This window comes from Euprymna scolopes, chromosome 21, assembly GCF_053919585.1.
Source record: "Euprymna scolopes isolate OS-2025 chromosome 21, ASM5391958v1, whole genome shotgun sequence".
Classification (NCBI taxonomy): Eukaryota; Metazoa; Mollusca; class Cephalopoda; order Sepiida; family Sepiolidae; genus Euprymna; species Euprymna scolopes.
Window position 1 is genome coordinate 100692380 of NC_136502.1, and position 25375 is coordinate 100717754.

Here is a 25375-nt window from a genome sequence, read left to right on the forward strand (position 1 = left end):
CCATATGAGCTAAGTCCGTACTCATGTAAAAACCTAACAAATAATGTTGTTAACGGTATATTTGCTCATGCGAAAAAGTAACACATTTAGTCGATATATTAATGTCAATTTTATTTTACCTTAATTTTGACCCCTTAGCAGTTATTTTTACCGGTTAAACCCAAATCGAATTTGTTCCACGAGACCAAATCCCTTATATATCAAGTATCAAGTCTGCAGACCAAAAACAACGACAACAAAAAGACAGAGCAATTTGGAAGAGACCGTTCCTCACACACACACACACACACACACACACACACACACATACACACACACACACACACACACACACACACACACATTAACTTGTATAATGTGTCTGAGTGTTTTTATTTCAATCATCTCTCTCGCGCTTTCGATCGTCGTAGTCATCACGAGAGTTAGGCTTTTTCGTTTGTGATTTGTATAATTTTCTCGAATGTTTTAGCAGGAAAACGGAAAAATAAAAAAAATTACAAACGATCTCTCTCTCTCTCTCTCTCTCTCTCTCTCTCTATATATATATATATATATATATATATATATATATATATATATATATATATATATATATATAAACGGCTATATGTCTGCCTGTCGGTCTGTCGAGCTGTCTCCGTATTTCCAAACTATCTCCTCCGAAACTAAAAGTCGCAGAGCGGTGCTAGGGCCCTCAAATGATTGGATTTTTTGTGGACCGTTCTTTTAAGGGTCTTTAGTCGGCTAAAATAATTTTTAAGGGATCAAAAAGGGTCAAAAATAAATTAAAAAAAAGTCATTATACATTTTGTACATATCTCTTAGTTTATTTTAACGTTTTAGTCAGTTCATATGTTTGTGACGTTGCTACCGACTTATATGTATATATAAACCTATATATTTTTTTATTTCGTCTTATAAAGGTAGATGGGTTTCCTTTCCATATATGGTCAGCCATACCCGACTTTTCAATCTCTTCATGTATTATGACTTTCCAGTGTTCTTGTAATCTTACTTTAAGTGGACGACGTGTCTCACCTTTGTATAGTTTTACACATTTACATAGAATCTCATATATACAGTTCTTTATCATGATTAAGGCAGGAGCTCATTCGAAGCAGAATGCACAATAGTCGGTGGAATAAATATCAATTACAGGCCAACATTTCAAACGCCCAGGCCTCCTCCTTAACTGATGACAAGATCCGCATCTGAGAATATCTGGATACAAGGAAGAATTTAATCTCGTCAAATAAATAAATTTGAAAATCTAAAAGCTAAGACCATAAGACTCCATGTCTACTATTCACCAACAAGAGCCATTATCAACAAAATTTATCGTCATTTAACTCCCTCTGAGTAATCGATGCTCAACAAAGGTTTTAACTTCGTCACAACCATCAAGCTGATTCTATACTTAGAGATGATAAATCTAATCGAAGAGGCAGCCTTGAAAAATCCAAGGGCACAAGGAGAACTAAGGTGGAAAATGAGACAAGCACTTGAGAATTCCAAATCTCCAAAGGAAAAACTATTAGGTTTCAAGTCACAAGTGATGATGATATCATAATACTACCAGTAGACAAAGGCAATGGATGCTACCGTGTTAATGGATAGTGCTGTGGTGTTAGTGGTTGAATAAATGACGATAAAGACTCAGGAACAATTAATTAAATATGTTTTAAGAAAATACATGAAAGTGTGAATTGAACAATATCTTTACTCATGGCAGGATTAGTTGTTGACGACCATCCACCGCGTGTTTGTGTCCCACTCTCTGGTAAACCGCTCTTAGTACTCGGAAGTAACGTCATGAATGGAAGTGACGTCATGGATGGAAGTGACGTCATGGAATAGTTCATTATTCCCGGTAATAGGGGTGCGTCCCCAACAGATAGAACAGAATAGTCCAAGAAAATGTCAGATCTAATAGGATCTGGTGGTTACTGTGAAGTCAAAGAGAATCAGACTCTGCAAACAAAGGAAGCTGTTACAGATTCTCAGTAAGAACAAGGACCTAATGTAATGTTTCAGAGGGGGATTCTGTCTTTTGGGTTATTATGTCTCCTTGCGTATGTCTCTCATTATTGTTACTTGGGTCTCTTATTATTAAATAAATGTTCAGGGGTCATAATAGGTCAAAGTTAAAAAAAATTATGTGATATGCATGTATGTGTGCCCGTGTATGTGCACAGCTGTGATCATCTGTCTATGTAATGCATTTATGTAGTCGTGTCTTCTCTAGTGTGTGTGTATATATATATATTGCGATAAAGTCACCATAACTTTTTTTTCTGTTTCTTATCTTGGTCTTCTCTTTGGGGATGCGATTCTTTCCGTCACTGGTCGATGCTGGAAAAGAACCTCCGGCGAAAACATAAAGCCGATTTTCTGGCATGGATTCTTTATTTGTCTACGAGTGAGCGGGGGGGGGGGGAGAGCATCGCACTGTCGACTTAAACTTTCTTTTTGAGTTTTCTTCGACGCAGTGTGCGTCGCTCGATACTTCTTTCTTGACGAAACTCAGAAGCCGGACTGCACTTACATGCGAACCAAAAGTTATATTTCTCTCTCTCTTTTTCATGCTCGTTTTCTTTCACGCGAACTTAATGACACCCAGGTGTCATCGCTGACTCTATTTACATCGTTTGACATCCGTCGTCACTAAACCCATTGAAATCTTTTTGCACTAACCAACCTGCACCGCAACTCACAATTTCCAGTATGTCGGCGTAACCCGGGATAGATTATGCATCCCTAATATCACTTAATACAGACGGATAGTTTAGCATTACAAGAAGGTACCACACCTAAACAGCCTCCGTAAGATTCATAAAGACGGTATTCCATTAACGCCCATTGTCAACGGCCGTGGTTCAGTATGTCATCTATTGAGTCGATTCCTGGTAAATATAATCAACCTATCAGTGTGGCTAGACTAGCACATTTCCTTAACCGAGGATTGAACCTACAACCATCGCGTTGATAGTCGGTAGTTCTACCCACCGACCTGTGTAAGCGGTGCTCGGAAATGACCTAAACGAATATCCATTTAAATAAACACTCACCCATCGCTTTACAGTGCTCGAAGTGCTGGTTTATTTACAAGCAGCGAGCATGGCTTTATATATATATATATATATATATATATATATATATATATATATATATATATGAGAATGTGTGTGAGGACTGTTCTCAACCTATATACGCAACGAATTTTTGATCCACATACTTGAAACTTGGTATATAGGGTATTCAGACATGCGGAATATTTTTTTATCGGTTTTCATCCGGAGAAAATGGCTTCTAAAGAGTCAAAATTTAAAAATTGTTACGTGAAGTTGTCGGATTTTTATTTGTTTGTACATTGTTTCACGAATGCGCATGCGTGAATGGTTCACATGAAAGATTTTTTATTTTAAGAATAAGTAGGTTTGAAAACAATTTTTAAAGATTGTCTCAAGCTGACCTAATGGTTATCGTACTTGACTCACTGTCTTAAGGTTTGGGTTTTGGTCTCAGCTCGAGTATTTTTTTTTTTTTTTTACTCAAAAGAATGAACTGTTTAGAAAAAATATGATACTCACATGACTATCGCAATTTCTTTATGAATTAAAATAGCCTGCTAATATATATGAGTGTGTGTGTGTGTGTGTGTGTGTGTGTGTGTGTGTGTACTTTCCTTATGTTACATAAAAGTTAGTGAGCAGAATACGTTACTTTTTCTAGCTACTGGACGGACATTTTCTAGTACGAAGAAAGAAAAGCAACTAACAAGTCAGACGACCACCTTAGAGTTATCTTGTAGCCTAAAATGAATTTGGACAGAAATCCTCCCATCTATAATAAAATATCAATGCTGACTGGTTTTTTTTAGGTCATTAGAAATGATAATAATCACTTTCAAATAAAAAAAAAATTACTCACACAATTATATGGTTTTGTATGTACATTTTAGCAATGGTTTTAGATCAATAACGAGTGCGAACTTTGTCAAAGAATAATATTTTTCCGTCATTTTTTTTTACAGTGTACACTATTTTTTTATAAACGTCTGTCAACCGTAAAATGACAATTGTTTTATTTTTTTTCTGCTTTTTGATATTCGTAGATTAAAAAAAAATTGTTTCTGAAAATTGTTTTAGATGAGGATTGATTATTCGTATTATTTGGATCCTTCTGACTACTGCTCTCAAATAAAATTACGAATTAAGACTTCTACCAGATCATGGCTGACAGAACGAGAACATGCTAGATGAGAAAAGTGGTCCAAAAAAAATCCAATACGAATTTGAAAAACTATCTTTAACTTTTCTGTTTGCTCGTAGAAAAGATGGTCTGTCCACGCACCACTTCGGTATGAACTTCCGGTTTCCAACTTGAGTGTTGTCCCTTAAACAAATAAGTTTAGTTTTAGCTTTCAATTGAAAACTTTTTTTTTTTATCTCTTCCTTATTAGCCTATCATTTTATTTACTCGCTGTTTAGATGGATCGAGGCCTTTCGTATAAGATCACTTTATCTTTGACACGGCTTCCTTGCCACCCCGTAAACATCACTTGACCTCGCCTGCAGCCTAAATCCGACAACCAAGGAACGTCCCTGTGTCTATTTGTATAAGAAACAAACATAGCGGGAGTCTAGTATTAGTCCTGTATCGGAAAATGCTGGACCACAACGAAACTACGACATTTACGTAGGAAAAAATTAAAAAAAAAAAAAAAAAAAAACAACAAGATTTAACCAGGACTTTCTTTTTTGTAGGTCCAAAATATTTTTCTAAACCGTTGATTTAAAAGGAATCTTATCACACGTTTTTCCTCCTTTTTTAGGGAAAACTTTTGCCAAAAAAAAAAAAAAAAAAAAAAAAAAATTAATGAATATCCTTTCGTTTCAATTTCACTCTTAAAAACTAAAATTTTCAATTGGAAAAAAAACAAAACAAAAAAAAAAAACAAAATGGAAAAGTTTCAACTACTTGTTCTATTACTGTCCACTCTTGTAATAGTTACCGTTTCTGGAACTGCAAACACCTGGAGTGTCTATGACAATGCTGTTGCTGCTAGATGTTCAACCCTGTGTTTGAATAAAGTAAGTTTTTTTTTTTTTTTTTTTTTTTTTTTAAATTTTTTTTCTTAGTATTTTATCTTAAGTGCAACTCTAAATCCACCATTAAATTGACGACTTTTGTAGGTTTTCGGGCATGTTGAAAACGAATATCGCTTAAATTTGAGACAAATGTTTTTCTGGATATTAATATCTTAATGTAATCCCTTTTCACTGGCGGCCATGTTTTTCTAACTGAAAAGTACTAATGCGTGTGCATGTTACAAAACGCTACCTTAACCCATGTTAAGAATGGCGAACGCCGCTGACGTATAATACATTGGAAAAATGTTTTAATATGCAGAAAACTGCTTGTCTCAAACTTTGAATGTGATATTCGTTTTCATCATACCCGTAAACCCAAGTCATTTTAAAGGCGTTTGAGTTCAAGTACAAATTTACGTTTAATAATTATACAAACTGGTAAATATTAAGAATTTTTCCACCCTCGAAAAATCCGCCCCCACCAAATGTAAACAGAATTTTTGAAATAATTAAAGTTCTTCTGCTCTGTTAATATCGGCGCGTTACTTGCGTTAAAACTGTTAAACTGCAGAACGCCTGTTAAAAACTTCGGTAAAACTATACAAACACCGTGACAGCGAATTAACCCAACCCCTAACCCTAACGCTGTCACGGTGTTTGTATAATAATACCAAAACTTCTGTAATAGAATACCTCTCTCCAAAAGTACGAAAAACATAAACCGGCAGCCCCCCCCTCAATAAAAGTGGCCATAAAGTGGGTGCATTTCATATCTTGGAAACTACTTGTGGTACTAGTGCACTTATTGATCCGTGCTGAAATGTTTCCACCCTCAAAAAAAAAAAAAAAAAAAAAAAAAGCCATTCTTAACATGGGGAGAGGGTGTTTTGTACCTATTCTATACTTTACAATAGAATAAAAAACTTTAATTAAACTTGGAAATACGATTTAAAAAAAAAAAAAAAATATATAGCGCGGATCAGTAAGTGCACTAGCACCCTACGTGTTTCTGGAATTTTAAACGTCAATGGTAATTTTAAAGGATTTTCCGGTAGTGGAAAGTCTTCCCCCTCCAACCAAAAAAAAAAAAAAAAAAAAAAAAAAAAATGGCCATAAAGTGGGTGATCATTTTAAGTTGATCTATTTATTTTTTACTAACATTTGTTTCATAACTTGGAAACTACTTGTTCGTAATTTTGAACGTTATTTTTGTGTTCACCCCCCCCCTCCGGAAATCTATAGAAATAATTCGAAAGCATTTTTTTGAGGATGGAAAGATTCATATTGGCCTAAAAATCACTCGCACGATGAGCAATTTTTACCCCTCGTTTTGTCTTCTAACCTGAATGACCGTTAAGTGTTTTAACTCTGATTTTACTTGTCCTACACAAATTTTGGCACGACATTAGACAAGACTGGTTCCGTATCTTGCTCACCTCCAACCCCAGCATATTGTTACTGATTACTGACCAGATTTGTAAGCATTCTAGGTGGGGTTCTGTGCAGCAAACTATAACATTTAAATTTCTGCATCTTGGTATAGTCAAGAGCAGAAAGTAAACTCTAAAAGCAGTGTCGGGAAAAAAAGCTAAAGTAGAAAGTTTTCGCGCATCTAAGGGTTACTATAGTGGAGGGGGTAGAATTTAGGTTCTAGTAGAGTTATTTTTATTTATTTTTTTTTTTTTGCTCTTATGCATAGAAGGTACCGTGCTTAAATGTTTAGAAATCCATTCTTGGGAAGGGAACCGTTTTGTAACTGTTCTGTACTTTTACCTAATTTAACAAACCTAATACCGCAAAACTTTAATTGAACTTGTCTGTGCCTATATCTAGGCGCAGATTCCACGAAAAAATTTCTTAAACTTACTCGCCTGCGAAACACTGTTCCGCTGGCCTGCTTCCCGGTTCAATACAATATGGTATCCTTCAAATGCAATGTAAAAAAGTTTTTGAGCTGTCTCCACGAATCAAATTCTATTAAAGTTACACCATTAACTGTTACTACACCATCTTACATTCATTAACCTCTTATCTTCGAGTGGCCTTCGGGCCTTGATAAGTGGTGACTCGACTATAAAAACTTAAATACTATACAAATAGCACGGTTTTCTCTAAGTACCTTTTTTTTTTTTTTTTTTTTTTTTTTTTTTTTTTTTTTTTTTTTTTTTGTCCTTAATTTGGCGCAATGTGTCCAACTCGGGCTACTCCGGGTAAACATGGTTGACATTAAAATAGAACACGACGCCATGTATGCAACGCTCACATTGATATTAAGTGATTTTGAAGGTCATAAATGACTAGAATGAAAGCTTGAATATAAGTGACTTTTTCAATAAATTAACGCGACTTTAAAAAAATTGCACATGAAATGCGTCCTTGCCCCAACATTAAAAGTTCTTTCCCGTCAAATTTGAAATAGCAATAACATTTAAAACCTGATTGCTTGAATTTTAAACGGTAATTCAAAGCCATGCAGTGATTTTATTGCCAGCCATCGCACCCTCCACTCGATATCTGAATTATTGCAAATTTACCTTTAATATCAACTGTTACTTCATCACCGGGCGGATGTGACGTCATATTAGCGTGAAATGAATCGTTCGTTCTAACTGGCCAGTTAAATTAAAGAACAAACTATACACTTAAACCTATTTCAGTTTTGGTACTTATGCATTTGTTACCGTGCTGAAATGTTTAAAAAGCCATTCTTAACATGGGAGGAGTCTTGTAACTATTCTGTACTTTCACCTAACAACTTTATAAAAATATTGTTGAACTATAATTAACTTGCTATTTTAAAAAATAGCACGGTGACATTGTTGCATAAACCCCTCCATTTTATTAAAGACTTTAATATTTTGGTCAAAGTGCTGTTACGCCAACTGAAGACTCCTTACAATCTTTCAATAAAATGACGACTTTAAGATATAAATACCCGTATTATGAAATATTTCTAGTAGTTTGAATTGGCTGCCATCATTGTTTTTAATGAAATGGTTCAGTGAGCACGTGCAGACGAGCTGAAGTTTTTCTACGAAATGAAAACGTTTATTAAACGTAATTTCTAGTTAATTCCACACACACAAATTCTTTCAAGAATTCAAATTCAAGAAAATTAGTTCAATGTGCACTGGTTGGCCAACCTGTTTATACCGAAAGCCATTCTTAACATGGAGAGTTTGAAAATAAGGTGCTAGTGCAGAGTGATCTGCGCTACTTTTAAATCATATTTCCAAGTTTAATGTTTTTTATTCAATTGTAATGTTGAATTATAGAATAGGTACAAAACACCCCGCTCCCCATGTTAAGAATGGCTTTTTAAATAACGTTATTTACGTCCGGATCACTCTCTGCACTAGTATCGAAAATAAGAACGGCTTTCGGAAGAAACTGAACAACCAGTGCACATTGACCTAATTAATAAAAAGCCCTGTATGAATATAACTACATCAACAAAATATCGGAATTTAACAAGTGCACACACATGGAATTGGTACCCCGGAAAATCCGTTCCGGCAAACTTTCACCATATTTTCATGGTTCTTGTACAACAGATTCTTTAACTGAGATGCCAAAGTATGAGTCGATTTAAATTCCGTGGATTATCCACGTTCTAAAAAATTAAGCTTTCCCACTCATTTATACAAATTAAATTTCATTAAGATTCAATATTCATTTGTTTTCATAGGACATTTAGCAAGAAAAGCTGAATATTTCGAGTTGCTACATTGATAAGCATACGATAATGAAAGTTGTTCGTTGATGTTTGCGTGCGTACATTTCCAACTGTACGCGTGAATCGAGACCGCAACCCCAAGCCCAGACAATGGTGCGAAGAGGGAGGGGCGCTAAAGCAACGTAGAACGTCTCTGCCGTAGATTTTAGCTCTTGTCTTTTTATGCATTCACGGGTGGATTGAAAACGCCAATTTTTTTTTTCTTTAGAGAAATGCATTTGAGTTGATTAGGATTTTTAAAAATTTAAACGAGTGTATGCGCAGACACCACATTCAAGCCTGTTCATTTTGCACATGAAAGAGTAAACTTCGCTAACTGCAAATCTCAATCTCGTCCATAAAATTTATTCGTTCCGAAAGTGGGTGTTCAGTTTAGGTTAAGTTTACATGCGAAATGATATTCCGTACTAAAGTCAGACAATCTCTTTCTTTTAACAAAGTGTAAAGTTACTTCTACCACGGTATAAGTCGTTTCGGTTTCAATTCGATTGTTTTGCTGAGTCATGAAGCAGATGGAATGCTTTCATGTATCCAATTCTCTTGGGGGGGGGGGAAACACGTGGTTGAAACAATCATGTAGATTGTCATGTAATGTTAGACATGGAGGGGGTGAGATGTAATCTTCATTCGATCTCTGAAACTGGCTTTTCTTGATGACCTTTGACCTTTTGACACGTCTGCAGCTATAAATCATTAAACTAATGTTATAAATTTCTGAAGATTTCGTACTTGGGGGCGGGAGGAAACTCCAGAAAACTGTAAAAATTTTAAAAGAACGAGTATCACTGAATTTCTGTTAATATTTTCAGCTACGTTGACTTTGCTAGTGAAGACTAGCAGGCCGCCCGGTGTTGCCCGTTCATAAGATATAAATATATTTGAATTCATAAAGATTTCGTATTATAGAGCCAACTTTCAATCGATTACATTGTAGCCAATATACAGTATTAATTTCAAGTTATAAAAAAGAACTGGGTGCCATTAGCTAGAATCTAAATCAACTTTTAACGCCCCAGTATCGTTACTGTTTGAGCTATCAACAAATGGATAAGGTTTTAAATTAAATCGACTTTAAGATATATATATATATATATATATATAATTTTTTTTTTTTCATGCATAAGAGTAAGTTTTATTCGACTTGATCCTGCCACGGTCAACTGATTTTTTTTTTTTTTTTTTTTTTTTTTTTTTTTTTACCCCCTTATCCGTTATTTTTGCTGGCTAAAAACCAAATCGAAAGTGTTCCACGGGTCAAAATACCATATCTTCTAGTTTCAAGTTTGTAGAACAAATATTCAAAGTTTGGTTGATATTTGGCACACGCAAGATCACTCCTATATAAACCTGTCTGCTCGACTTTCATCCTGAGTTTTATGCAATTGTGCACAACGTAACAACTATGGATAAATAGAATTTAGCGTAATGGTTAAATTAATCAGTCAATAAGAAACCAAAAAAATAAATTAATGAAGGCGCTTTTTTCAAAGCAATATGCAAATTAACCTTAAACAAGTTGTTCTCAGATCCATGGCTAAGTATATTAAGAATTTCGTTTTAATAGGTTTTAAATAGACAAAGTAAGCTTTTAATATCAATGTAAATGCGAACAAGTCAACTTTATAGGTGTCTAGATAAGTGTTTTTGATTATGTAATTTACATTAACTTATAAAATCGAGACAATTACATTTTGAAGTCTTGAATCAATAACTGACCATAAAATGGTTTCCTAAAATGCTTTTTTTTTTTTTCTAGAAAAACTTTCGGGATATAATCCAACAAAGACGATAGGAAATACCTTGTTTGCTTGTAGAATGAAGGCTTAACAATCCTCATTTCTTAAGGATGTATAATATTTTTGAAGTTATTTTATTTGGCAAATAAAATCAACATTTAACCATTCCAGTAACGTCTGATTTTGCGAAAAAAAGTTAAATTCTGTGCAGTTCTAGGACGTCCACCCACCCAGGTTTTGCCGCCTTTGAGAAGGGGTTAGTTTATTGCTAATCGCCCGAGGCGCCTTCACCGAGTAATGTCGACGGGGCTGCACAGGCAGTTCTTGCAGGTCTGAGTGCCTCTCCTCTGGGGCCGCTGACTTCTCCATTCCACTTTCCGACCCAGGTCCAAGTTCTTGCAGTGGTACGGAATTAAACCAACATCCCATATTTGTTGTGGATTTACACGAGCAATTCGGACAATTTCATTGAAACGATGTCATATTTATAAGTATGTAATTATATTCATTGTGTGTTGTTGGGTCAAAACTTTAAACATTTTTTATGTACAAAAAAAACCTATTTGTAAGTAATCCAATGTTCATTGCTGTATACTTTTCTTAAAGTTCAAAAGTAGAAGTTTAATGTATTATATGCAAATAATTAGGAAAGGAAGGGGGGCCTATCTGCTTGAATCACGTGATTGTAAATACACGCAAAATTACCTTATTGGCTTAAAGCGTTCGCCCACGCGCGCAATGAAGTGAGCAATTCAAAATATTTACAACTTTATCAAGGAACCGTTTACATTTTAACCTCAATGCAAAAATTTGGTTAAAGATTAATTTCATCGGATTAAAAAAACGTAATCGATATTACATATTTGGATTCTTCGGAGTATTCTCATCTTGCAGAAAGTTTCGGTCATATAAGCTCCAACCTTGTTCAGGCGTAACTTTTCGAACTGTACCAGAATTCGAATGGAACCCTTTATTTAATCGACGGGGGTAACATGCTCTCGTTCAATCAACCATAACTGTTTTAATTTGCAATTGTATTTTTTGGTCGCCTGCACTAAGAATTGAACCTCCAATCTCCAAGAATTTTTAAAATTGAATTTTACCAAATATTTCATCCACAGCTCCATGCAAATACTTAAGATGAGAACAGTAATCCGAAGAATCAAAATATGAATAATCGATGTATATCTAAAACTCCAAACCGATTTGTAATCGATTTGTTGCCTCTGTTCATATAAATGCGGCTTACAGCTTTCTGGAAACTTTTTCATTTCGACTTAAAGTCGGATTTCAACACGTCTCTTTAACTAGTGAAAAGAGTGTCCCACCCCCACATACACTCTTTCTTTTTATATAGGTTAATTTGTTTATTGCAGTGCAATAACTAGTTGCTCCGTTTCTCTTTTAAAAAAATGCGTTGGAGTGGCTAAGGATGTTTTTGATTTAAACGAGCATATGTGCAGAAACCATTTCAAGCCTGTTCATTTTCGACACCAAAGAGTAAACTTCAGTCCTGAAGTGGGTGTTCAGTTTAGGTTAAATTTACATGCGAAATGATATTCCGTATTAAAGTCAAATCTTTAATGAGCAAAGAGTGTAAAGTTACTTCTACCAAACCACGGCAAAAGTCGTTTCGGTTTCAATTCGATTGTTTTACTGAGTCATGAAGCAGATGGAGTGCTTTCATGTATCCAATTCTCTTGGGAGGAGGGGAAGCACATGGTTAAAAATATTCATGTAGATTGTCATGTAATGTTAGATATGCAGGAGGGATGAGATGTAATCTTCATCGATCTCTCTGAAACTGGCTTTTCTGGATGACCTTTGACCTTTTGACACATAGCTATAAATCGTATTTTTATGCCAATGTTATAAATTTCTGAATTTCCTACCAGAAAACTACAAAAATTTAAAGAGCATCATTGAATTTCTGTTGATATTCTATTTACTTTTATAGTGAAGACTAGCAGGCCGCCCGGCGTTGCCCTGTCCTAAAATCCATATTTGAATTCATGCAAACTTCAGATTTATTATAGAGCCAATTTCTAATCGATTATAACATTGTATCTAATATACAGTAATTTCAAGTTATAAAAAATAACTTGAGTGCCATTAGCTAGACTCGAAATCCAAACGTTTAACACCCCAGTATTGTTACCGTTTGAGCTATCAACAAATGGATAAGATGCGTTTTAAATTCATCGACTTTAAGCTATGAATTAAAAATTTTGAGCATGCACAGGAGTAACAGGTTTATTCGATTGATCCTGCCATGGTCAACTGATTTTTTTTTTTTATTTTTTTTTTAACCCATTATCAGCTATTTTTGCCGGCTAAAAACCAAATCGAAAGTGTTTTACAGGTTCAAATACTATATCTCTAGTTTCAAGTTTGGAGACCAAATATTCAAGAGTTTGGTTGAGATGTTTCGCACACATGTAAAATTATAAACTGTCTGGATTATTTCACCAACAAGAGGGGGGGGGGTAAGAAAAGGCAGTAAGGGCTTGCAACGAAATGGTGACGTTGCTTACAAGCAGTCTTTTCTTTCCTTGTAAAGGTAACAATTAACTGGTAACGTTTGCCGAACAACAGTAACGAGGTAATCGGTCTAAGAGACGCTAACCGACTAGCAAGCTAGTTAACTGTTCTTAACTAATCACTAACCCGTAGTGAGACAACTCCTTTTATACATACTAACTCTCAGTGGCGAGAATTCCAACGTGATTAGAATGTCTATTTAACTTAGTAGGAAATAGACACCCAGTTTCTCAGTAACGGCAAAACAGCAGTTCAGTGTCTTTCCCCCCCTCCGACCCACCCCCGGTAAGTCAAATCAATTTCAATTCTTACAAAACATGTCTGCTAGACTTTCATCCTAAACTTTATGCACAACGTAGAAACTATGGATGAATAGAATTCAACGTAATGGTTAAATGAAACTGATCTTTTAATAAAACAAATTAAAGCTTTTTTTCAAAGGAATATGAAAATTAACCTTAATGAAGTTGTTCGCTGATCCATGGCCAAGTATATAAAGAATTTTAGGCAAAGACTTTTAATATCAATGTTAGTACGAAAAGCTCAACTTTATAGGTGCCTAGACAGATTTTTGGATTATGTAATTTATATTGACACTTATAAAATCGAGTCTATTATATTTTGAAACCTTGAATCAATATTTGACCATAAAATGGTTTCCTAAAACTTAATCGGAAAACCTTTCGAGATATAATCCAATAAAGAAATACCTTGTTTGCTTTTTTTTTTTTTTTTTTTTTTTACAGTGATCACCACTTATCAAGGCCCGGAAGCCACTCAGGGATAAGGGTTATTGCAAGTACATCACGTTAGTGAGGAGATTTTATGAAGTGTTTAATTAGGGGGGTGGTTCATTAGGAATTTGCTAACATTAGACTTGAAGACATCCAAGTTGTAGTCCGGAGGGAAGCAGGCAGACGGAACAGAGTTCCACAGGCGTGCAGTTCTAAGAAAGAAGCTTTGCTCATGAAATCCGCGTTTTGATTTAGGCACAGATATAGAGTGGGGGAAATTTTTCACAGTGGATTCAGCTAGACGGGTGTTTTTCGTGAAAGTTTGGCGAGGGGGGACCAGGGATTGGAGTTCAGACGAGCATCCGCCATGAAAACAACGACAAAACAAGGATAGGCTCGCAACGTCTCTTCTGTGGGAGAGAGGTTGCAGGGTAGAGAAAAGGGCATCCCCCACTAAACCACGAAGTCCATCCTGCACTCTGTCAAGGCATGATAGGCTGTTTTTGGCAGCTCCTGCCCAGATATGGCAACAGTATTCCATCCTTGGCCGTACTTGGCTTTTATATAGATAGAGAATTGCATCAGCAGTGAGTTTGCTTGTAGAATGAAGGCTTAACAATCCTCATTTCTTAAGGATGTATAATATTTTTGAAGTTATTTTATTTGGCAAATAAATCATTTAACCATTCCAGTAATGACACGGTCTCTTGATTTTTGCGGTGGAAGTTTAGTTTTGTGCGGTTCTAGGACGTCCACCTTCCCAGGTTTTGCCGCCTTTGAGAAGGGGTTATTTAAATTGCTAATCGCCCGAGGCGCTTTCACCGGGGAATGTCGACGGGGTTGTACAGGCAGCCCTTGCAGGTCTGAGTGCCCCTCCTCTGGGGGCGCTGACATCTCATTTTCCGACCCAGGTCCAAGTTCTTGCAGTGGTACAGAATTAAACCAACATCCCATATTTGTTGTGGATTTACACGAGCAATTCGGACAATTTCATTGAAACGATGTCATATTTATAAGTATGTAATTATATTCATTGTATGCTGTTGGGTCAAAACTTTAAACATTTTTTATGTACAAAAAACTTATTTGTAAGTAATCCAATGTTCATTGCTGTATACTTTTCTTAAAGTTCAAAAGTAGAAGTTTAATGGATAATGTATTATATGCAAATAATTAGGAAAGGAAGGGGGGTCCAATCTGCTTGAATCACGTGATTGTAAATACACGCAAAATTACCTGATTGGCTTAAAGCGTTCGCCCACGCGCGCAATGAAGTGAGCAATTCAAAATATTTACAACTTTATCAAGGAACCGTTTACATTCTAACTTCAATGCAAATTTTTTTTTTTTTTTTTTTAAAAGATTAATTTCATCGAATAAAAAAAACGTAATCGATATTACATATTTGGATTCTTCGGAGTATTCTCATCTTGCAGAAAGTTTCGGTCATATAAGCTCCAACCTTGTTCAGGCGTAACTTTTCGAACTGTACCAGAATTCGAATGGAACCCTTTATTTAATCGACGGGGGTAACATGCTCTCGTTCCGTCAGCCATAACTGTTTTAATTTGCAATTGTATTTTTGGTCGCCTGCACTAAGAATTTAACCTCCAATCTCCAAGAATTTTTAAAATTGAATTTTACCAAATATTTCATCCACGGCTCCATGCAAATACTTAAGATGAGAACAGTAATCCGAAGAATCAAAATATGAATAATCGATGTATATCTAAAACTCCAAACCGATTTGTAATGGATTTATTGCCTCTGTTCATATAAATGCGGCTTACAGCTTTCTGGAAACTTTTTCCTCTTATTTCGACTGCAAGTCGGATTTCAAACCTTCGTGTCGCCTGGATATTTTGTTTTACTATTGAAAATATTGTTCGTTTCTCTTTAAAGTTTAATTTGCAGTGCAATAACCAGTTGCCCCGGTTCTCCTAGATCGGGAGTTCGATCCTCATCAGCAATCCATTTTGACATTTCCTGTGTATTTTCGAACTATACACCAAAGACCAGCACTTTCTCAGCTGGAAAGAAAGGGATGTTTATTCTGGCCTAAAGATCATTACGTCTACCTCTTCAGCTTTAGGGGTGCACAATTCCGGATATAAACGGATGTGCATTATTTCATCGAATAAGATAAAAAACTTAAACATTTTTTTTTTTTTTTTTTTTTTTTTTTTTTTTTTACGGCATATCAACTTTTTAAAATTAATGCGGAGTTCTGTAATTTAGAATTTTTTTTCGTCACGTGGGTTAGATATTTTGACTTAGTCATTAAATGAACTCAGCCATTTTGGATCATTAGTTAATGTTGGATTTTTTCGCTTAAAGTTAGATTGAATAAAATAAAAGCATTTGTTCAATTTGCGTTAGACATGATAAAAGCGCATACAATTTAATTGGAAATTAAAAATAAAGGCTTGTTAATTAGTGTCAATCAAAATTAATGTAAATATTAATCACCCATAATCCGATTATGACCCGAACATAACCGGATATAAAGACTAATATTTCCTTTGACTGTCTCGCTGAACATTCAAGATTTTTTTTTTTTCGAAAAAACAAATAAAAACTCGTTTCTCCCGCAGCTTTAATCTCCACTACGGAAACCCTTAATCCGATAAAATAAATTTATCCACAGCGTTGGATACTCCTGTGCGTTTGTCTTTAATGACCTTTCTGGATCTCGTGTAAACTGCGTTTGAATTGTCATCGTGGATGTTTTTTTTTGTGACTGTACACCGTGGATGAATCGACAGTTTCTTAATTTAAATTTTAAAAACTCAAAACGTAAACTGAAGAAATTATCGAAAGCAAAATTTAAAATTACAAGTAAATTTCCTAATTTGAACCCAAAGATTTTGGTTCAGTTCTACTGTAACAGCGAAATGAGATTTTAAATATTGAATTTTAAGGCAAACTATTGGTCTCTACTATATTGTGAAGTAATAGCAATGAATATATCCAAAAATTACGAAAATCGATAAGATAGAAAATTAGACATTTTTGGGGCGAAAATTAGTGAAAATGTTTGGCTAAAAAATACCGGAGTTCCAAGGGAAGTAAATAGCGTTGCCAATGTTTTAATAAATTAACAATCAAAAATGCTTTTTAGCACAACCGAGTTGCTTCCCTGAAAGAAATATGGGGAGTTTTTTTTTTTTTTAATTTTTTTTTTTTTTTTTTTTTAGTGTTCACCACTTATCAAGGCCCGGAAGCCACTCAGGGATAAGGGTTATTGCAAGTACATTACGTTAGTGTGGAGATTTGAAGTGTTAAGAGGGCGGTTCATTAGGAATTTGTTAACATGGACTTGAACACATCCAAGTTGTAATCAGGTGGGAAGCAGGCAGACGGAACAGTTATGCAAAGATGTTATATGCAGAAAAATCTATGCGGGTTCCGACTGAATTGATTCTTGCATTACAAAAAGTTAATTTTGTGTAGATGGGAGAATTATATTTTTCGATGGGCTAAAATATTTAGCACTTTAAATACTCGCCATATTACGAAAATGCAGACAAGAAATTCCAATAAAAAATGCTGAAAATTTAATTTAAATTGTTTTACTACAAATCTGAGTTCTCATTATGGAGATTAAACTTTGTCAACTGTCAAAATTCTAATTTTTTTTTTTTTTTTTTTTTTTTTTATTCGTACGATTTTTATCCTTAATTCAATGCCTTATTTTCACTTTCTTTACATGAAAGATTGTCTTTATGCAAACAAGACAATGGTCCGATAATGAGATTGTTGATTTACATATTAAAAAAATATTTGAATGAATTTCGGGTTTTAATTATATTAAACCTAGATATTTCTTTAAGGATTAAAAAAAAATTAAATCACTTTTACAATGAATCAAGGGTATGGTGAGCCAAACTTTTCATCCCAAAATATTCCATGTTTGTAATCAAATTTAAATAAGCTAGTGTGTGGACACTTCTCAACCAATATACTCAACGAATTTTATCTAGACTTGAAATTTGGTATATAGGGGATTCAAACATGTGGAAACCTTAAATCGGTTTTCACAAAGAAAAAGGCTGCTAAAGTAACAAATTTGAAAAAATTGTTACGTTGACCTCAACAGATTTTTGTCTTTGTCAACTGTTTCACGAATGGTTCACATGAGATTACTTATTTTAAGTAGGTTTGAAAATACTTTCTAAAGATCATGTCAAGCTGGCTAAATGGTTATCGTACTTTAATCACTCTTTAGATCTTAGTTTCAATCTCAGTTTGAGTATTTTCTTACAAGTGGCGAGTTTAGAAAAACAATACTGGCATGCACAGGTTAAAGATCTTTTTTAGGAATTGAACGTTACAATTAATACATACCGTATTGTTTTTATAAGATTTCTGCATTAAAAATATGCGTATTTTACGGCTGGGCAACGCCAGATGATCTGCTAGTTAACAATATTTGCAAAATAAAATTTTTTTAGTCTAATTAATCAGTATCTCCAAGGAGATGATAAAAACGCAATATGTTCATCGGAGCACATTCCGTGGCATTGCTTATAAAACACAGCGATGTCATTGCGAGGAGTACAGCACCGCTTAGGCAATGGCTCGCATATATTTTAGACTAAGTTGAATCTTCATTTTATCCTCCCTCGTCTCCAACACCCACCCACCTACTTTCTGTCTGGTTTAGCTAAGGTCTTTTTTTTTTTTTTTTTTTTTTTTTTATAGGAGAAAAAGATCTTTGCTTCAAATCTTATTGATTTTTTTAGGAACGATTATTTTGGCCTTTCCTGAAATGCCAGGAATAATTTTCTCCAACCTTTTTGTCTTTAAAATATCACTGACGTTGGAAAGACTGCCCACCTTTTTTATTTTATTTATTTTTTTTTTCGCCGGAAATAGATTAAACATTTACTTAGGACGAGTCTTTGAATTCCACATACGTAAAGTATCGTTCATTATATAGTTTTTTTTTTCTATCGATGTTTTATCGCATTCCATTTTTGAAGTCCTATAAAATAACTTGATATTTCAGATCTAAAAAGCATAATTTATCTTAATTTCGGTGATTTCTTGTTTCATGGGGAGGGAAGGTGATGGCTTCAATATATACCGTTGCGAACTATATAATCTGAGTTAGTCCTCGTGACCATTTACACAAATATTGGAAGAGTATGGACCTTCAGAAGCTTTCCGCCCACACAACAGCTAAAATAACAACTTCGATTATTTTTCGAAATTACATGGTAATTCTGTATTTAATAACACAAAACGGGTAGTTGCATGTTTATCTGGCGCAATATTCACAACGAATTGAATCTACTTTCCTTGAAATTTCGTATATTCTCAGTCGCGTGTGTATTCCGGTTAGTTTTCATTCTTTTTGATTATATTTTTATAGATATCGCCATTCTTCCGTATACAGCGTATTTCGCATGGTTACCCCCCCTCCCATTGCATAAATGGTTATTTACCGAAAATAATCGATATGGTTATAAATATTCTTTATATAGAAAATTTCGGTTTTCTCTTTCCATTCATAAAACTGTTTTAATTAGCACATGCTACCTAATGACGCTTCTATTCTATTAATGTTAAATTTATTTCAATTTTATTATGCATAAGTAACCTGCCAAACTCCAGTTTCTGTCGCATCGCCGCGGTATGGCATCCCTGTTACTTTAAAAAGTAACAAGCCTGGGTACCCGGCGTTGCCCGGGTGTTTGGAGGTGTTGAGCAAAAAAAAAAAAAACCCCTAAAAATAAGTGGTAGTAGGCAGGCAGGCTCGAACTCGTACCGCGAAGTAGGAAAAAAATGTGGGGAAAAAACCCATCGCCAAACCGGAAGTGGCGAAAGTTTAAATTAAGTCTAGTCAATCGAGAAGAGGGGATGTCTTTCGAAAATATCGGCGAAAAAAGCCCCCCCCCGTAGAAAAGTGCTCTGTTGAGGTTGAAGGAATTGTTTTTAGTCAATTTTTCAGTATTTGTCATCCGAAGCGTCGAGCTTCAAAACTGTACCGATCTCGTGAAAATCCGTCGCCTCTGTCGAAAGTTCAGACGACACTTATAGATTACACGGCATGTGTTCCGATGAGCTTTCTTCACTAGGATGCCCTCAACGTAAATACCACCCGACCATCCGATTATAAGCAAAATATATAATTATACCTTTTGTGAGTGATTTCATTTTCCTTCGCTAAAACAAAACTTGTATACCCAAATTATATTGATTGTTGGGATGGTTCCTGACTATCCATAGACGCTATCCTCGTTCCATGAATATCCTCTACCAAAGCCAGGGACCACGCCAGTGTTGATTTAATGTTATCAATGCAGGATTAAAATACCCTTTGTCGTTCTGAAAATTACCATTCGAGAGAATAACCACCATTTCCACACCCTTCCATCCGGGTAGACCAATTTGATTCTAGCATGGTGAAACTAGATAAGGGGTAAAAACTAGAACTTGGTAGGTGTAAGTCGACTTCGTGTCTTTCTACGCATGCGCAAATATACATTTATAGGTTAAAACAGGTTATTTAACTTTGTATGGATGTGGATCAGGGTAACGAATAAAACTGAAGAACCTGGCTTTCGGTTTCGATTCTAGCTGATCGCGCCCACATTTTATTTTTGCTTTTCCAATCACAATATATTAAGTACAATATAATCGATAGAATTGACTATAAATTTTCATAAATTAAAATGAGGGGGGAGGTGGCGCCCGGATTTTGTTCGGTAAAATATGCTTAAATATATTGTCCAGATTTCGTATATTACAGTCGTGATTTCAAAAGTAAACGTATTTGGGTGCCATCAGCTAGAATCGAAACCAAAACAAAAATTAGCCGTCAAAGCTAACGTTACCACTGCCCCAATGTGACGCGCATATGAACTGATTAAAACGAAACGAAGAAAAATGTACAAAATGTATAACGATTTTTTTTTTCTTCAATTTTGATCCCTTAAAAACTTTTAATCGGCTTGGTTTAGAACGGTCCATAAAGAATCCAATCATTTGTGGCCCCTAGAGCCGTTCTGCGACTCTTTCAGAAGAGTTTGAAAATATGAAGACAGTTTTATTAGATTAATGCATGTGAAAAATGACAAGATTTCTACACGTGATTTGCTCCAAAGGTTAATCTTTGGTGTATGTAATTGAAATACAATTTTGGGTATATGGGCAAGCACGTGCATAGCGTAATCTAGATGTCCCATTTTCAAAATCTACGCATTAAATTCCACGTTATTTCAAGAATAACGCGTCAAATGTTACCTTCCAATTGGTCTACTGTGTCTAGTTTATTAGCGTAGAAAAGATTTTACATATCTCAAAATATTCTAATGGGGGGGGGGTTAAATAACGAACGAGGTAACTATTTAATATATAGTTGATGGGTCAATTTCTTGAATTCATCAAATGTTTCTCTCACATCCTTTACACTTTGCTAATGCTGTCCTGGTGTCTCTTGATGAATGGCAAAACCAAGCTGAGCTGAAAATAATCGATAGTTACTAAATCTGCAATTAAAAAAAGTTGTCAATTTAAAGTTCGCTTATATTATAATATAAAATATAGAATGTATTGTGTAATGTATTTTTTTCTCTCTAAACAATACTTTTTTTTGTGTATCAATTCTATTTTCGATCCTTTCCAACTTCCGAATAAGCCTTCGCTTCTGTCGGAAACTGGCTGATGTAATCACCATATACATATGTCCGAGTACTTTCAAATCCTTCAGGATTCATCGTCAGGGATAAATTAATCTAATTGGTTTTGAATAATTTATTTTTTAATTGGTTAATTATCTGCCCCCCCTTTTTTTTTGTTAAAATAGCAACCATGTAATATTTTCAAAGTTATTAAAATAACTCTACAAACGCTTTCGGATGTTATTACTATTGCTAAAGTTTATTTATTTATTTTTAGACTTTATTAGGAATTAAACAATATTAAACAAACCTTAGTAAATGATGGATAGCCCAACCTTGTAATTGAACAAATTGGGAAATTGAAAAATATTATCCGTAATACAGGATTTACACCTGCTACACAAAACTTGATTATAAAAATCAAATGCACTATAATTATAGAATAGATGAAAAAGTAATAAGAAATATTAATAAAAATGTGCAACTTATAGCCTCTAAAAAAAAAACGAAACTTAATCATTTACTATAAATTTAAAAACGTGATTATAACTCCCCTTTTGACAGTTGCTTGGTAGAACTTAGTACGAGTTCAAATGCCCTTTTGGGAGACTCCTAACAAAAGTAAAATCATATAGGTTTGGCTACCACCACTTTGTCGAGATTAACCCTGCATTGATCCGATAACAGCGCTATATTGAATCACTTGACTAACCAACATTCCTGTCCGCTGTCCCAAATTAGGACAATTTTAGTTGACAACACATACTTGAACAAACCAATAAACGGAAACTTGAAATACTAGAAGCAGTGATAATAAAATCTAAAAAAAACAAACAAAAAAACAAAAAACGCCGACTATTAATAAAATAAGCTTTAGCAATAGTAATAACATCCTGAAGTGTTTGTCGAGTTATTTTAATAGCGTTGCAAACATTTCAGGATGTTATTAATTTTAACCAATTAGGAAAAATTGACCAAAACCAATAGGATTAATTTATCCCTGACGGTGAATCCTGAAGGATTAGAAAGTAGTCGGACTTATAAACATGGTGATTACATCGGCCTCTTTGCTATTTGCAAAAACTGGTGTGAACCAAGCCGCTGCTCAGCTACTTTAGACTTGACTGACTGCGCATACAACTCTCTCGCGTTCCTTACCACTCTTTTAGTGGTTGCTAGCAGTCCTTAATACGGCTTTAGTATCGGTGCATCTTTTACGTTGGAAGCAACGGAAATGGTGATTCGTGTGCAATGGCAGCAGCACGTTCTGAAGAAAACCACGGTTGGCTGTTAGTTTTTTTAATGGAATTTTTGGAGGGTATGAAGTAGTCTATACTTACAATTAACCATTCGTCTGGTCTATTATAGAGTACTTTCTTTTTAAACATTGAATGCTAAGGTAGATCTGATATAAATGTATGGAAGCTGTCGTAGAGTATCGGTATACTGTACTATGGAGAGGTACGTCTGAGGACTTATTACATTTTTATCTTAACTAAGACAACCGAGTAGTTGGAAGATCTCCGTGGAGACGGAACAGGATGAACATAGCTCGGGGCAACTTGTGAGGAAAAGGTTTAGGAGACTTGCATATTGACCGTCAGTGTCGGGCACAAAGGTGGGTTCGTGAATAATCTGAGTTAGGTCATAAATAATGGAGAAATGCGTTTATTTACAAAATGGCGACCACATTATCTTGTCACTTAATATCGTAATGCCGGGATTTTTCTTTTCACTTTAGCTGGGATGGAGCATCCCATCGGATGCCAGACGTCCACTCATACATTCTAACCGAGAAATGTTTTAGAAACTCTGACCTGTAAGTGTCGTTTGTATTATGCATTTACTTCACTGCATAAATATACCAGTAGTTAAAGAATTGTCCCCCGTGATTCCTGTTGCACTTATAATTACTGGAATGGAGATCTTCAGGCATCTGGATTTCCTTGTGCAAAATCGGCAACATTATTTCATGGGTAAATTGTGAATTTCACGGTAAAAATCGTCAAATGAATAATGGAAGTAACGTCTTTTTGCTATTTTCTTAAATGTTCGTATTTATATTTAAAAATATTAAAAATACTTGTCTGGTGGGCTAATGTTTTATCCTTTTACAATATGTAAATTCAAACAGCTAACCTATTAAGTCTTACGCTATGTTAATATAACTTATCCATTATGAGTTCCCATATTTTGGGAGTTAAAAAGTGGGTTCTCATTAGATTATTGGTTTCAATTAAATATGCTGAATTCTATTTATGCATAGTTTCTACATTCTGCATAATTGCGTAGAATTTAAGATAAAAATAGTCTAGTGCATGGATTAATTTTCTACCAAACTCTACTCTGAATATTTGGTCTACAGAGTTGAAATTTTATATAGTGTATTTGAACATGTAACACTTAATTTATTTTTTAGCTTAAACATCGATAAACAAAGTTAACCATGGCAGAATATGCCTACAAGGGCACAATATTTTTTTTTTTTTTTTTTTTTTATTTATTTATTTATTTTTTTTTTGTTTTTTCGGACACTTTAGTATTCGACTTTCAGAGTACCATAGTGGCGGAATTCATTAAATAGAATAGCATAAACACAGACAATACCTGTAATAAAAATGGAAGAAACTCGTTTAGGTAAGGAGACATTTTTATCTATATTTATTTATTTTTTTTTTTTTTTACAAAACACACGACATTTTTCGGACATCATTGATAAACTGTTAATAGTCTGTAATATCACCTTAATAACTTATCAATCTCTCTTCACAATGATCAAACATATGCACAATAACATCTCTACGTGTTTCTATTAGTTTTTTGGCATCTAGTATTCGTTCCCATAGTTGAGCCTCTTTCGTTATTTCAGGTCCATCATAGACAAGTTGCGCAAGCATTTCCCAAACATTTTCCATTAATTTTAGATCTGAGCTTTTTGCAGGTCATTCCAAAGTAGTCATATTCACTTTAGCCATCCATTCTTTCATGAGTTTTGACACATGGATGCTGCAATTGTCTTGCTGTAGAACAAAATCATTCCCCATGTCTCTTATCCTTGGAAGGGGCTTTCTCGTTCAACAACTATTGTAGCTTTCGCTGTTCTGTCGTCCTTTTAGCCACCCCAACCATATATTTCCATTAGCAAAGATCATATCCAAAACTATAACACCTCATCCTCTGTCGTTTGTTCAGTACAACAGGCTCACCCCCTTTTCGACAAAGTACACCATCCATCGGGCCCATCAAACTTGAAACGCTTCTCATCACTAAATGTTGACTTGGTCAACATGCTTTGTTAACCACCTTTTTAGCACTCTCCAGTCTTGTTTCTTTGTTAGTGTAATTTTTTTTCTTAGCCTTTGCATACTTCAAACCAATCTTCTGCAGCGTTTGTATTGTTCGGACGTTTATATCCAATTCACATTTCTCCTTCACTTTTCTTGCTGTAACTTTTTCTCCAGATGTCAAAAACTGTCACAGTCCTTTTCATTCTCTTTTCAGTCCTCTTGCCAATTGATATTTTCAGTCCTCTTGCCAATTGATATTTTCAGTCCTCTTGCCAATTGATATTTTCAGTCCTCTTGCCAATTGATATTTTCAGTCCTCTTGCCAATTGATATTTTCAGTCCTCTTGCCAATTGATATTTTCAGTCCTCTTGCCAATTGATATTTTCAGTCCTCTTGCCAATTGATATTTTCAGTCCTCTTGCCAATTGATATTTTCAGTCCTCTTGCCAATTGATATTTTCAGTCCTCTTGCCAATTGATATTTTCAGTCCTCTTGCCAATTGATATTTTCAGTCCTCTTGCCAATTGATATTTTCAGTCCTCTTGCCAATTGATATTTTCAGTCCTCTTGCCAATTGATATTTTCAGTCCTCTTGCCAATTGATATTTTCAGTCCTCT

General features: G+C 34.8%; 1 protein-coding gene across 1 annotated transcript in view; it reads left to right on the plus strand.

The window, feature by feature from the left end:
- The first annotated feature begins 4541 nt into the window (after window positions 1-4541).
- LOC145242630 (uncharacterized) overlaps window positions 4542-25375 on the plus strand; it is a 173765-nt gene continuing 152931 nt past the window's right edge. The window contains exon 1 of the mRNA XM_080105749.1: window positions 4542-5093. Within this exon, the coding sequence (XP_079961875.1) occupies window positions 4962-5093 (132 nt within the window). The 5' untranslated portion in view covers window positions 4542-4961. The remainder of the gene's footprint in view (window positions 5094-25375) is intronic.